Genomic DNA, 14,873 nt, shown 5'->3' on the forward strand with positions numbered 1-14,873 from the left:
CTTCCAGTATTAATCATTGTACTTGACCCAACTTAGTGTGGGAGACTCCGGCTTGGAGTCTGGAGTGAATGATCCCCTTGGAAATGATTCAAGGTAATTGGGAAACACTGAGAGAGGGCTCTGGCTTGTTACTATTAGTTACTGCCTTTTGCTATGAAGAAGCATTTTGAAAGCACTGTCTGGGTTCAAGAAAAGGAGCATTCAGTAGTGGCTGGTGACTGTGGGTGGCTGAAACAACTCAGTTGAGTCAGTCGGTGCTTACTGAAGACCAAGAACAGCTAAGCCTTTTCTACTTGGGCATCTAAAGCCTGAGACACCCTAAAAAAAGTAGTCACTACTCATGATCCCAGCCACTGAGAAACTAAATTTGCTTCCAGGCTTCAGTAGTTAGAAATGGTTTTGGGAATTAAGTGAGAAATTCTATCTTAAAGAAAATAACTGTCTAAAATTACTGGTAAGCAAACCCAGATACTAACTTCAGCAATCTTGATTCAATTACTGTTTCTCAAGCTGTTATTGCTTATGCCTTAGCAGCATTTAGCACGTGACACCGTCAGGTAAGGGAATGAAACAAAAGTGCATCTGTCAACACCATGATTGAAATGTTGGCTCCTTTGGTCTTTACGCTGCTATAACTTTACCTCCTTGTAGACAAAAGTGAGCTCAGAAGCAGCTCCAGACACCGTAAACACCAGTGTACTCTAAAGCGACACATCCAATGGGCCCTGGTGGCATTACGTTTTGTGGTTAAGTGCCTACTGCAGCTGAGACTGCTATCAAGGCATTCACAGCGTTCCTCTGTCACATGGATTTCCTGAGGAATCCACCAAAGAGGCACTACAACATCTCTTCCCTCTACCGAGGCACCTCCTTCATGAACTGCAGAGGCCTCTCCTCCTCTGTGAAATAAAACTGGAAGTTGTCAATGTTATAAAATGTTGAGAAGAGGGGACAGTGACATAGAACAGCCTTATTTGTTTAGAAAACTAGGCTAAAAACTAAATAACAATGGCATTACCAGCCGTACCTGATTATACCAAGAGGATCTAAATCTTCTTCCTCTTCTTCCTCCTCTTCCTCTCCTGTTTTGGCATTTTCCATCGATGAAAGCTGTGAGATTAAGTCAGGTGTCTTTTCCTCTTTGAAAAAATCCAATGCCTCATTTTCTTCCTCTTCTTTCTCCTTGTCATCAGGAATGTTTTTACCCTTGAAGTCAATGGCAGTAGGAGATTTTGTTCCTGCAAAATACAACAGGTGGAGAACTGAGTACACAGAATAACAACTATGTCTTATTTAATACCTTGCACCTGTTCCTGATGGCTTTGTTTGGGGAATAAAAGACATGATCAGCTTTTGTGAAACTCTTTCAACATTGTTGACTGTCCCTTCCTGTCCACTGATGTGTCATCATGTGTCTGATTTGTTTACTGATTTAAAGTAGTTAAGTAGAGAAAGACAGAGGAAATGAACTTCATCTGAGACATAGCAGCGCATGTCTAATCTGCTTATTTATGTTCCTTCAGTAGTCAATAGAAACAACAGAATTTCCACGTGGTGATTCATCCCATCCAAATAAAGTTGTCTGAGGAGGAGTGTCCCTCTGAAATGCCTATTTCTCTCCACTGGCTACAGAGAGACTGTAAATACTCTGCTTAGATGTAGGTAGCGAACTTTTGCATAGCTAGTCCAGATAAAGTCCATGTTTTGTTACTAATTTAATTCATCTGGGCTAAAAGTAGAGCATTGGACAGCATGAAAAAGTTTTGACAGCAACTCTTCGATTTACACTCAAAAATGAAGCCTGAAGTTCTAACTCCCTTCAGTATGCAAGATCCATCCAACTGAGTGCTGGTCAGGGTCGGATTATAGGATGCTGCTTATCTTGTGCCCACAGTCATCTGTGTCTTACCATGTTTCTTCTCCCTAAAGACCCCTGAATATATCAACTATGTCTCCAAGATCTATAAGGAAAGCATACACAACCAGCTTGAAGATCTGCAGTCTATGTACTGAATTCCACCTGGTTTGGTAGGCTCAGACATTATTCTAAGGCAGACTTCAATCAACAGGTTACATTACTTGCACCCAATCTGTCCACAGTATAAAGACAGTCCAGACAAATTCACATGTAGACATGTGGGCCATGGTTAGGAAAATCAGCAGGCGAAGGTTAATCGACATGAATTCTGAATTCTCTGTGCAACGGGTCTACATCAAGAGAACACTGCCAGGGAAAAAAGAAAAAGAAAACACTCCAAAACCTTATTAGCAAAAGGATTTTGCCAAACATTATGCAATTTTGCGCTGTTTGACTTTAGGAAGCTTCCAGTCTCACAGAACATCTGATCTGGCCACACTTCACACTTTCACAAAATCAGCTGTTCACACATGGTGACTTGCTAGCACCTTGCAACTCCACTTCTTTAATACTAATGCTACATTGAGAATCCTTCACAGTACTAGGCTGGAGTTTTCCCTGCTCAGCAGCTCTCAGCTGAATTAAAGAGCAGAGTCCATCTGTTCCGTTTATTCGATGACTCCCTGCTATGCCCAAAGAACATAAGAAAGAAATTATATAATCACTGGAAGAGGCAACAAGAGCTGGACATAAGGCCACGGAAAATTTTTTTTAAAAAAAAAAAGAGGCCAGAGAATGAGCTTAACTAATACAGAATCTTTCATTCACATCTTTCTCAGGATCAATAATTTGCTTTAGGACTCTCTTCAGCAAGATCTAACAATTTTACTAGGAATGAAAAACAGACAAAACGTGGAACAATTGATCACTACGGGAGACCCTGCACTGCCCCTTTAAGGTCCATCTCTCCGCTAACAAGATATGATTATTTAGCCTTCTAAACTTATGTGGTCTGAATCACAGCTTAGGTATGTGCCTAAGGGAAATCACAGACGGTAGGACAGATACCCTCAAAGCAAGAATTGTAGTACTGATGCTTCTGAATCAGGTATGTGTCCACTGAGAAGAGGAGAAAACACTAGCAAACATCCCTATGCAGCACTGCAGATGCACGAGAGGGTATTTTCAGGGACAGCCTTTATTTTGTCATTCTGTAGTTTCTGAATACCCGGATCAGGACTTTAATAATGCTTTTATCAAGTACATTCATGGGGAGGGGACACTCACATCTTTTAGTTACCTAAAAATTCCAGTAACTCAGGACTCGTTGCTAGATCCTCATCTTTTGAGATGAATTTCATGATATCATTGAACATAGCTCTTCGTTCACAGATGTCAGATTCCCCCACAAAGAGAACTTTTCTAGGCAAGAGCGGAAGAGCAGCCTGTGGATATCTTGCCACCAGTCTCTGGTAGAGCTCCTCTATCTCGCTGTACTTCTTGGAAACCTGCAATGAAACATGGTGCCTGGGTAAGTTTCTTTACAGGAGAGACATGAGCAGCAAAGCAGCAGTTTAAGTGCTGTGAAACATTAACCCTGGAAACTGAAGCAGAAAACCATGTATTACCAAGGAGCTTTACACATAGCCTAGTAAAAGCTTGTTATCTGCACAGTGAATCCCCAAGCATTGCTGCTGGTCTTCTAATTCTGTTATTAAAATCTGCTCCCTGATGGAATTGAAGTTCATTGCCCAGTGTCCATTTGTCTGACTCACCAACTAATGAAATGCTTTGAACGTCACTGCTCCAGTTACTTCTCTCTGACAGCAAAAATCCTTGTCCACTAAAAATGAGCTATACGATGACCAGCCCTGAGAGACAGGAGGGAACAGATACCCACCAGCTAGGTAGGTATCTGATGGAAAAAGCAGCCTGAATCTTTTCACTGTTGAGCCAGAAGACCCATTTTTCAGCCCTTTTTGCTTTTAACACCTAAAAACTTGGCATCTTTACTGCCCTGAAGAACACCTAATAAAAAAACTGAAGGGCAAAGACCTCAGCCAACCCCTGACTATTCAGTTTATCCATAAGAAAATAAAAACTAACAACTTGGCCATGGCCTACAGGTTTTTGTACTGTAGAAGATGCCAACGGTGAATGGAATAATTCCTTCTGTGGACAAAGACAGGAAGCCTGAGGAGAAATGAGGCCCAAGATAATACCAGAAAAGCAGTAACCATGGGAACCCTGATTAGAAATGGGACAGCTTCTGTGCCACATTAAGTTTTGAATTCAGTACCTTAAAAAATCAACACACAAAACCCACACACAAACAAAGCACTGTCTCTACGTGACATTATGGGTGCAATGGAGCGACTGTCATGCTCTGTGACTGTGGTATTATACAGAAAACATATTCATCATGGTCCTCCACGGCCTCATAATCTATGAATGTGTTTGAGTAAATACAGAGACAGATTTTTTTAAAAAATCAAAAGAATCAGTACTTGTGGAGTGCATATGGCACAGATCCTCTACTGGGGTCCAGCTCTTATCCTCCTGCAACATGCTGGTGAACTCTAGTGGAGTGAATCCTAATTAATAATGCAGTATAATAGATGGAAAGACTCAAGCACCACATCTTGGGATGGAAGAAGGTGCCAGCACAGTGATAAAAGAAAGTCAACCCATGAGAAAACACAGAAGCAGAAGGGAAACATGTTATAGATTAAGACAGAATCCATAAACTGCATCTATACTAGCAAAATAAACAGTATCAAGGCATATTGCCAGGTACTGGAACCTGAGAGTGTCTATTGGGAACCTTACAGTATCTAGTGAAACCTGATGATGTCCAGCACAGCGTTCACTCTGGACATATAGCACCCTCCCAGATAGTTTTTCAGCCCAACATTTAGTCTGGTGCAGAGACCATGCAGCAGTCAGTTCAGGTACTGATGCCCACTGCAGATGGTAAGAAGGCTTCATACCATGCAGCCAAACTGTGCTAGCTGTACTCAAGGCCAGAGAGAATTTATAGACACACCTCGACCAGTTTTATAAATAAGATGTAGATGTAAAGAGCCATAACCACCTTAGTTTTCATGCCTCCCTGCCTTTTACAATAATTATCAACCAAGCTAGCCGATTTGAAAAGTATTTGCATTTCAGTTGTACAATGTTCACTGTGGGTTCAGTGTCCCATCACAAAAGGTCAACAGCTCTATAAGAAAGAGCTGAAGCACAAAACCAAACCTGAATGAAAAACAAGAATTTCAGACTTCTCTCCTGTAAGCAGCACAGGTAAGTGTGAGCAACACTGTTCTCTGGATGCGGGATCTGACATGCAATTCAGCAGCCAAGCCCTAAAATGATGGCAATAAAGAGATGTTCCCAGAATAAGACAATTCTCGCTTTGAAAGATACCCCCAAAAAGAGAGAGAGGAAAGCAATTCTGAAATTTCTGAATTCCTATACAATTCTAGTTTGCTAGGTCCCAGCAGCACTTTGTACAGGGTATCATGACAGAGCCCCTCCCAAAGCCACTGTGTAAGCACAAATGTGAGGGCAGTGAGGAACTCACTGGTACTTTTTCAAAAGAATAAACAATATTACCCTCCACATAGAAAAAAAAATCAAGTTAGATTTGAGAAAAATGTTTAACATCTACATAATTTCAATCATAAATAACAAATTAATGTCTGAAAGCATTACGAGACAGCAGTCAATTAACAAGACTATGTCAAAAGAGCTTTAAAATACTCAGAAACACTGAACTGAGATATGCAAACTTATTCTTTCCCCACTTAATTTTAATTCCTCTTCTATCAAACTCTGTAAATGATTCATAAATCTCAATTTATGTCTAATTACACCACTGATCATAAAGTAAATGCACACCCTCGCATCCTACTGCTAATTAAGCCTTTGTGAATCCATGTGGGCTTTGAACAACACCACCACCGAAAACACGCAACACAGCATAAAGAGTGTGATAATGCTGTATCCAAAGCATACCGATGTACTACCCACAGGCCTGCACCTCGCCATGCGAGCCAATATCCCACGGTGTGGGGATGCCCTCTGCTGGGATAACCTTCCACACAGGCAAAGCGTTCAATAGCCAGCCCAAACCATGCCTCACTTACCTAAGACTAGCCTCAGCAAGGCCCTGCCTTGCTCCTCGCCTGCTGCTCCTCTGCCCCAAACCCTGGCTGCTGCTGACTTCTCTTCATCTTCAGTCAACACCACTGCCATCATTGCCTTGGTTTTAGTGCTGGCAATGCAGCTTATTGGCTGAATCCAACAACCTCAGACATTTAGAGTCACAGAACGGTTTGGGTTGGAAGGGACCTTAAAGCTCATCCAGTCCAACCCCTGCCATGGGCAGGGACACCTCCCACCAGACCAGGCTGCCCAAGCCCTGTCCAACCTGGCCTTGAACACTTCCAGGGAGGGGGCATCCACAGCTTCCCTGGGCAACCTGTGCCAGTGTCTCACCACCCTCAGAATAAAAAAAAATATCTTCCTTATGTCTCATCTAAATTTACCCTCTCTTTCAGTTTAAAACCCTTGTCCTGAACCTACAGGTCCTGGTAAAAAAAATCTCTCTCCATCTTTCTCATCAGCCCCCTTTATACATTGAAAGACCCCAATAAGGTCAATCTAGAGCCTTCTCTTCTCCAGGCTGAACAACTCTACCTCTCTCAGCCTTTCCTCACAGAAGAGGTGCTCCAGCCCTCTGACCATGTTTGTGGTCCTCCTCTGGACCCACTCCAACAGCTCCATGTCTTTCCTGTGCTGGGCACCCCAGAGCTGGATGCACCAGCACAGAGGCCTTACACAGTGCCAGCCAGGTCTCATAGAGTGAGGTCAAGTCCCACACATAACACAGCACTCTCACAGCTTTCCAGTCTGGAAGCACTGCTCTGCTATGACAATTTTGGACCATTTCAATTTGATGTCCTCTGATAATTTTCCAGGAGAAAGGCTTATCAGCATGTGACAAAATTAAATTGTGTTTTTCCTGGTTACCACTCACAAACCTTTGAGAAGTGTTGATGGATCCCATGGCCCAAAATGTCAGGATAAAAAAAAATGCTGCTCTAAAAACCATGTTATTAATCCTATTAAGTAAACAAAGTCCCATTTGATTAATAGTAAATTTTTTTTTTTGCTGACTGTAATTCCTCTAGATCTTGATCCTGCAGTTATCCTCTCCCCCTCCCTGCCTCTGACTGAACTCTGTGAATGCTGCTGAGCTAAAGCCCCACCACCTGTAAGTTAGCCCGAGTGCATGCACTTCAAGGAGCTCTGTCAAGTCACAATATCAAAGGCTCCATCTACTTCACTTCAAAAGAGTTAATCATGTAAATACAGCAAAGCATGTGCATATTTGCTGGGTCAAGACCCTATATTTGCCTGTAACAATTAACATGCAACATAGAACTGAAAGAGAGACAGGGATGGGTTTGAATATTTTTTGCACAAGGAACAAATAAGTAAGTTGAATATGATCAAATATAGCTAGAAGGTTAAGAAAACCACCAGGAAGTTCAAAGTGAAAGCCTGAAGTTTGCTGCTAATCCTTCAAATCTCATGCATGTGCCGTGCCCCCTCCTTCAGGAGAATCTCACGCATGAAAGTACGCACACCAAAATGCCTGTAGGATATGAGCCTGGGACTCAGAGGTGTGCAGCAGAATTTGATCCCACTCAGTATTAATGGGATTTAATGCCTCCTTTCCCTAGGCTCCTTTTAATGCCCCATTTCTGACCTCAAACTTGCCTTCATATGCTTCAAATTTACTGCAAGGATTTCAAGGAAATGGAGGCCTCAGACAGAGCTAACTCAAGCCCTTTGGCCAGCTAATGCACACTAGAGAAGAGCACTTGTGATTTTGTAATATTACATGAAATACTTATGGCTGCTGTGACTTTTTTCTGACTTTCTTTTTTCTTCTTAACACTGGCACAAAACGGAGGTACAGCAGCCTTGTCCTTTACACAACCACCAGCTTTGGATTCAGGAATCAAAAGCTTTCACTTGTAGCCTCCCAATTCAAGCCACACCAGAATTACTGTTGCTTGGTGACCTCGTGGGTATGCATTAGGATAGATTTTAATTACATGACCACATGCTGCTCTCTCCACCTGTTTTGCCCAGCAGAAGAGCAAGCACTCTCATTTTTCTTTTTAATCAACATGAATTCTTAACGGTTCCTGAACCTATTGCTACACGGAGCAGGGATTTTTTTTCCCCCTTTCACATCACAGAGGTTATAATGTGAAGGAATTCATCATCTCAACACACCTGCACGGTCAGGAAATAGCAACTCCAACGCACAGAAGGAAGGACAACATATGCAAACAGGCAATGATGAAAACATAGATGAATATGCACCCACATACTTACACTCCCTCATTTTATGAAAGGAAGACAGTTCTATAGTAAATTTCTCCCAAAAATGTGCTGTGCCTGTCAAACACCAGTAGTTATTTGTTCAGGTTTGAAAAAGAATGAATTTCACTAACAAAAGTAACTTGTAAAAAATAAGCAATTAAACTGGGCACAGATATGAAGGGAAGGCACTATAGGCTGAGTGGATTTTTAATAAGGCTGAGAAGTTAACTGCTGAAACAGGTAAGGTGTGGCTAGAAGAAATGCATTTGAGATAAACAAAGCCTTTTCTTCTTCTCACAGAAAATGCCAATAACTGAATGTCACCTTTGCAGCAGTACCTCTGATGCAGTACCAAAGACAAAACCAATCTCACTCTTTCAATAGGACAAGAGTATCCTGACCTTTGAAATAAAGGCAGCAGAGTTTTCCTTCAATTACCAAGTATAACCTCAAGGTTAAGTGGCTCTACAGCCCATTCACCCTATTTTACAAATGTTTTTTTTAATTAAAAATTCCCTCCAGTTTCTAAGAATTTAGATCTGAAAGTCATCACAGAAGTTAATTTCTTCTGTGAATGCTTCACAAGCATTTCAGTTAGAAATGCTATGATACTGACTTTGTGTAGTTCAATTAAGGCTGGGGAACAGGGAACTCTGGATTGTTTAGACCAGCAGTAAAGCCTAGTAACACCTCAGGTCAGATCTGAAATCTCTTTTTGATGTTCGTCTGGTTTTGATCATAGGTCCTTAACAGATCTCCATCCAGTGTGGTCTAAATCGCAGCCCAGAGATCACAGCCAGCTTAAAGGAGGCTTCTGTCCTGCTCAGGGGATACACAGATGCTATTTGAGTAATAAATGCTGCTCAATCACATCCCTGTCTGCAGTTGCTCACAGCCCAGCGAGCAGAAAGCCAGTTTCGCTGCTGCCACCTAGGGCATGAGAGTGTGGAGGGCAGCCACTTCAACCATGAGCAGAAGAACAGCTCGACCAGGAAAATCAATTTAGCTACTATTTGATGGAGAGAAAGAGGGGAAGGAGGAAGACAGACAAATGGTCTGAAGACACTGGCTCCTGAGGTAGCCCAAACTGGATTAACATATACAGAGCCAATGAAAATCCTACCACACCTACCCATCTTCTCTAACCATCTCAGCACTGGGACATCAGCTTCTTCCTACCAGCCATGTATGTTAAGCAAAGTGGTTTCCCCCACACCGTAGATGCTCAGCTCCATTCTTCTCAACAGTACTGCACTGACTGGGATGGGAGCTTAGAAATCCACAGCAAATACAGACATCTGATCACAGAGAGCAGACTGCTCTGCCTAAAGACAGGCATCTCATGGCATCTGAGATGCTTTGGGGTATACAGGGAGCTTGTGTGGGGCAGACAAATATTGCAGAGGACCTGTGAGAGACCCACAATCTTCAGAAGGAGTGCAATACACAAGGAGTGCAATAAATATATGAGATCTCCTCACCATGCACTTCTTCATTGCCAAATGTCACTTTATCTGCAATAGATATAAATATCCATCTATCAGCTATCTGCAACAGAGTATGAGTTACATACACTAGGGCCACACCTGAGTTACCAGGTAACCATGCACTTGCATCACTCCATTACAGTTATCCTCAAAACATCAGAAAAGAGCAGACGTTCACAGCACACAACAGGCTGCATCCCCTTAGAGTCCCTTTACAGCCAATGGACAGAGAAATGCACTACTTGGGAGTTGTTCAGCAGACAGCTAAAGCAGATCAAACAAAATATACCCTAAATGCACCTTTTTCCATGGACTCAATAGGCAGTCCAAGCTGAAACAGCTCAACCGGACGTGCACATGCTATACATGACTTAAAACAGACAAAATTAATCTCATGTGCTGTGTTTTCAAACCTTTACTCTGCAGGTATCATGAAAAAGACAATCCAAACCAATAACATTTTATACAGACACTTCCTTGTCAAACTCTTATAAGAAACATATCAAGGCTAATACGTCAAGGCAACCTACTCCAAGGTTAATTCCTCTAACTGCCCCACAAGACTCTCTCTCCATTCAAGTAAACTATTGTATATTTATTTCATGTTTATGTCCAAGTCTCAGTACTGATACATGTATCAGAGAGACTGATTTTGTAGCGGGGCTTTGGAAAAGCTTATTTGGTTTCTATCTGTTGGTCTATAATGCAAAATACCTTAAAGGCAACAACACTCAATGTTCCTTTGAGCTCCTGGAATGAAAATGTCAATGGATATTGATGATATTGATAATGATAATATTCCTATTGTCAGAATGGTACAGACTGCGTTGTCCTGCCAAAGACCTTGATCCAGGGAGGCTGCGATGACAAAGTATCTGCTACATCAGGACCAAAATAAACAAAACTGATTAAGAAAAAAAACCTGCATCAATTAAACATTTACCATAAACTGAACTACATCTTCAGGCTTGTGCTTTGCTGATTTGAAGGCAGCCAGTCGGGTAACGACGACAATGTGATACTCTACGTGGCCAGACATCATCTTCCCATGGATTTCCTGGTATTCCGGCACTGACAAATCCAGCCCCGTGTGTGTATTCTGAATTTGCCTAGGGAAGAAAAGACATGCAGAGTTCAGGCACTGGCACAAAGACTTTCAACTGACCCTCTCTGAGGATCTGGTTCAACGCTCAAGAAAGTCACTCATTTCTGCAAGAGGAATGCCACGATTGTATTATAGTGCTCACACACCCAGAGTAAGACCAAGCAGCTGTTGTTGGGGCACAAGAGAACGGTACGTTTATCGAAATAAGAGTCTGTTTCGATAGACTGGAAATCAAAACTGATCAGAGATCACTTCCCCAAAGTTACCCTGTGCCAAGCCGCAGCACACTCACTGCTGCTGTCACTGGCACCAGATACCCTGCCAGAAGCAGAAAGATTTATCATCCATAGCACTGTATACTCTCTGAACACATCTCCGAGTGTGTCCTTTCTGTGTGTGAGTTAATGTTTTTTAAAGAAAGATGAAGGGACTGCTCAAAAACAAAATAATTCTTTTCATTAAACATTTTTCTACCTTTTTTTACTAAAACCTTAGCCGTATGGGGAAAGTCCCACCTTCCCTGGACTTCCTGTGGATTGCAGAGGTGTGCTGTGGAATTGCCTCTTTCTGTAGGAAGTTTAGATTCATTAACACAGGTGTCCTTCACCTAAGGATACAGGAGGCGTACCAATTTAAAATACACTTTAAAGAGGTTTAAATGATCTAGTTTCAAACAAAGTTTCAAAAGACTCCTCTCATCATGTCAAAACTTGACAAGAGCTTTTGAAACTTGAGTTTTCCCAAGAAGGCAACCTCTGAATCTCCAATGCAAAAGTGAAGTAAAAGCTTTTTAAAGAGAGTATCTCAAGAGTTCTCTATAAATCAGACAGCAACAAAGGCACAGGCCTAGTTTTGCACCCAATCCTCTCTGCAAGCCACGTTTAAAACATTTGGGTTTTAACAACAGCTCTACCGTCACCAAGATTTTATACTGGGTACCTAAATGCCCTTCTGTTTGCTCCAGTTCTCATTTTCTGCCAGCCAAGGACTTGACTTCACACTAACAGACAAAATGTTGTTCTCGGTTACACACTGCCAGGCTGTAAACACAGAATCAACAGTGCTTATGTATAAATACGCAGGTAAAGCCTGGCTTTCACACAGCGATCTGTCCAGCCCGTAACTCACGGTCACTATCTGGAAGGCTGCCTCCTTCAGTGGCAGCCAAAATGCTGACTCAAAGGCCACCTGCCAGTAAAATCAGCTGGATCTGGGGTTTTTAGAATATACCTGCAGCAGAGGAAATGCTCTCCAGATGTGCAGTCACTCAAAAGTTATGTCAAAAAGTCAAAAGCAGCTATGACAGCAAAAAGGTCTGTTGGAAGGTACTCAGGAGTGACTTCTGTTAACACAGTCATAGAGCATCAATGACAAAATTAACCTGCCTTTCACCTCTGATGTAAATAAAAGGAAAAAAAAAAAAACCCAAACCAGTAAACCATCCTTCCTTATGGCCTTATTTAGCTTAAAACACCAGCCACACACAGATGTTCTGAGATGACACAACCACCTCACTGTGAGTGCTGCTGCATCAAAGAGTTCTAGAGATGTCATGAAGTTTATCAGTGTTTTATCTACAACCAAGGGGTATTCTTTTAAATTTGTTCAAAGTCTCAGCTAAAATGACTGTAATGGAAAGCGATTAGAGGTAGGGGGAATAACTACATTGTTGTTTGTTTGCTTTAGGCCTTCTGATCACTTTGATTATCATCTCTCACAGGAAACCTACAACTATTATCTCTTCCATAGTAACAGGATTGTGTGGTTTTTAAGTATAAAAATTATTCTAAATGAACATAAATCAGCAGGGAGGTTAAGACATATACAGCGTAATATCCAAAGTGCACACTAGTTCTTGCAATGCCTTAGTTTCAAAATAAGCAGCCCCAGTGTTTTAATTCATTCAATACTGTTGCCTTTGTTGTTGCTGTTGTTGTTACTCAAACAGAAGCAGCATCTACAGATCTCAAGACACATTCTAGTTTCATTGCATTTTTCACATTAAACACAATTATTTTTACATTAGTAGCTTTTTAAAAAAAAGCAACAGGAGAAAGCTGGTTGTTTAAATAGGACACACAGGTTTATTGCGTCTACTCCTTACCTACATCTATCTTGTGTTTCTCTAAGTTACGCTTTTGTCTACGATACAAATGGTTCAAGGGAGACCTGGGCACATGGTTAACTTAACCTTCCTAACATGAATCACTTCACCTGAACACGAGACCATTCACACCAGTAACACTGTGCTTGCACAATCGGATCATGCAGGATTGGCACGGGACAGAAGAAGGGACAGTTCACGGAAGAGCCACAATTTTTTATTTCTGTCTTTTGATTTGCATATAATGTAGAGGATCTGTATTTTAATCAATCTGTTCCCGTGCTGAAAGGCCAAGATGGGACAGAAGGGAAAGCAACCAGCGCTAAGCAAGAAAGCAAAGTAAGGGATGCAAGTGCTGTGACCAGAGAAGCTTTACTTCAGTGTCTGTGCAGTCAGGAGAGCGGACTCTGCACTTTTCATCTTGATAAAGTCAGCTCTATCAGCAGCACAAAGCTCCAACAATTCTCCTTACATGGGTGACCCCAAAGGGGACCAGACTCTGACAACCTAGGTCATACTAAAAGGAGAAAAAACTTGTACAACTGGGTTTTTTCATTAAAAGAAGGCAAAATATCAGACACAAATTAGCCAGCAAATGTTTTTATTTCTCCTTATTGTCTAACTACAAGTATAAAGATTATTATTTATTTATATTGCTATAGCAACTAGGAATCCTATTCCCAAACCAGAATCAGTATGTATAAAGAGTGAAAAAGGTCACAACTATACAGCTATCTTATCTCACCAGAAAATATATTCATTTGCTAAAGCCTTAATCCCACACATACACATATAACCAATATTATCACTGAAAGCATTCCAGTATCAGTGGGACAATTTGCAAGTGGTAAAGTCTACTGACTGTAAAACAAATCCAGGTGTTCAGATTTCCATTTCCAAGGCTAAGCCTAATAAAAAGTCAATTCTACAAAGCACGTATGTGAGTTAAGTCAGATACGTTTGAAAGTTCCAGGCCACTGCTCCAAAGGAAGTCAGGTCCTGATACAGCCAAGTATTTGAGGATTAAAATAATGGCTTTGAAGTTAATGTGATTGAAATAGCTGCTGCTTATGTCCTAGGCGGTAGATGTGTGAGGCAAGACCTTGCTGAATCAACACGTCTGTTTCTCATGTGATATCTGATAAGAAACTGTTTCCATGTGGACTCAAATATCTCACGGGGGTAAAAAAAACACAGAGACATAAAGATGACCACAAGCTTTCTCTTCTTGAGGCATTTCTCTTGAAGGTTCATTTGCCACAACTAGGAAAATACAGATTTTAGAACTCAACACAACTGAAAACAGCACAGCTGCACCCACCTGGGGCATGGTTTCAAGGTAGGAAAACTGAATAAACTTATTTTGCGCATCCTCGGCCTAACATCAGGCCAGATGGGCTCTCTGCAGCCTGGTGGACAGGAGGGACAGGGCGCAGGAGACGGTAGTGGGGAATGGGGGTCAGCTGCAGGCACTTGCGACACCACCCCCCAAAGACACCAGTGTACTCTCCAGGATGAATTTTAATTCCTCCTGACCCGCCCCGAAATATGGAAAAGATGTTTCCGGAGGGTGGGAGCACACTTTGCCTCCCCAACAGTGTCAATGTGGAAGGGAAACGACCCTAAGTTACCACAGGAGGAAAGGCCCAAACAGCCGGTGTTACACAGGACGGGACAGACAACAGGGATCTCTCCCGGCTGTGAAATGCCAAAAACCCTCATATATCCCAACTGCCCCGGGGGCAAATCCACGCAGCAGCAACCGCCGCACACCTCGGCCTCGCCACCGCCCTCCGGGTCTCCTCAAGACCCGCAGTCCTTCGGCCTCGCCTCAGCCCCACCACTTCCCTCAGCCTCCCCTCAGTGCCAACCCCGGGCTTCCCTTGCAGCGCCGCCCGCCGCGCTCCTTCCCTTCCC

General features: G+C 42.3%; 1 protein-coding gene across 1 annotated transcript; it reads right to left on the reverse strand.

Annotated features, from left to right (window-relative positions):
• Positions 1-1,027: 1,027 nt before the first annotated feature.
• On the reverse strand, positions 1,028-10,862 carry LOC104538081 (HCLS1-binding protein 3-like; the record flags this gene model as incomplete). The annotated part of the gene is made up of 3 exons (XM_010181148.1): positions 10,691-10,862; positions 3,159-3,366; positions 1,028-1,238 (listed from the first exon to the last, which is right to left on the reverse strand). Coding segments are annotated over exons 1-3 (518 nt in total), but the record flags the coding sequence as incomplete, so codon positions are not given.
• Positions 10,863-14,873: the final 4,011 nt, after the last annotated feature.

This window comes from Mesitornis unicolor, unplaced genomic scaffold (genome assembly GCF_000695765.1).
Source record: "Mesitornis unicolor isolate BGI_N332 unplaced genomic scaffold, ASM69576v1 scaffold40943, whole genome shotgun sequence".
In the NCBI taxonomy this organism is placed as follows: domain Eukaryota; kingdom Metazoa; phylum Chordata; class Aves; order Mesitornithiformes; family Mesitornithidae; genus Mesitornis; species Mesitornis unicolor.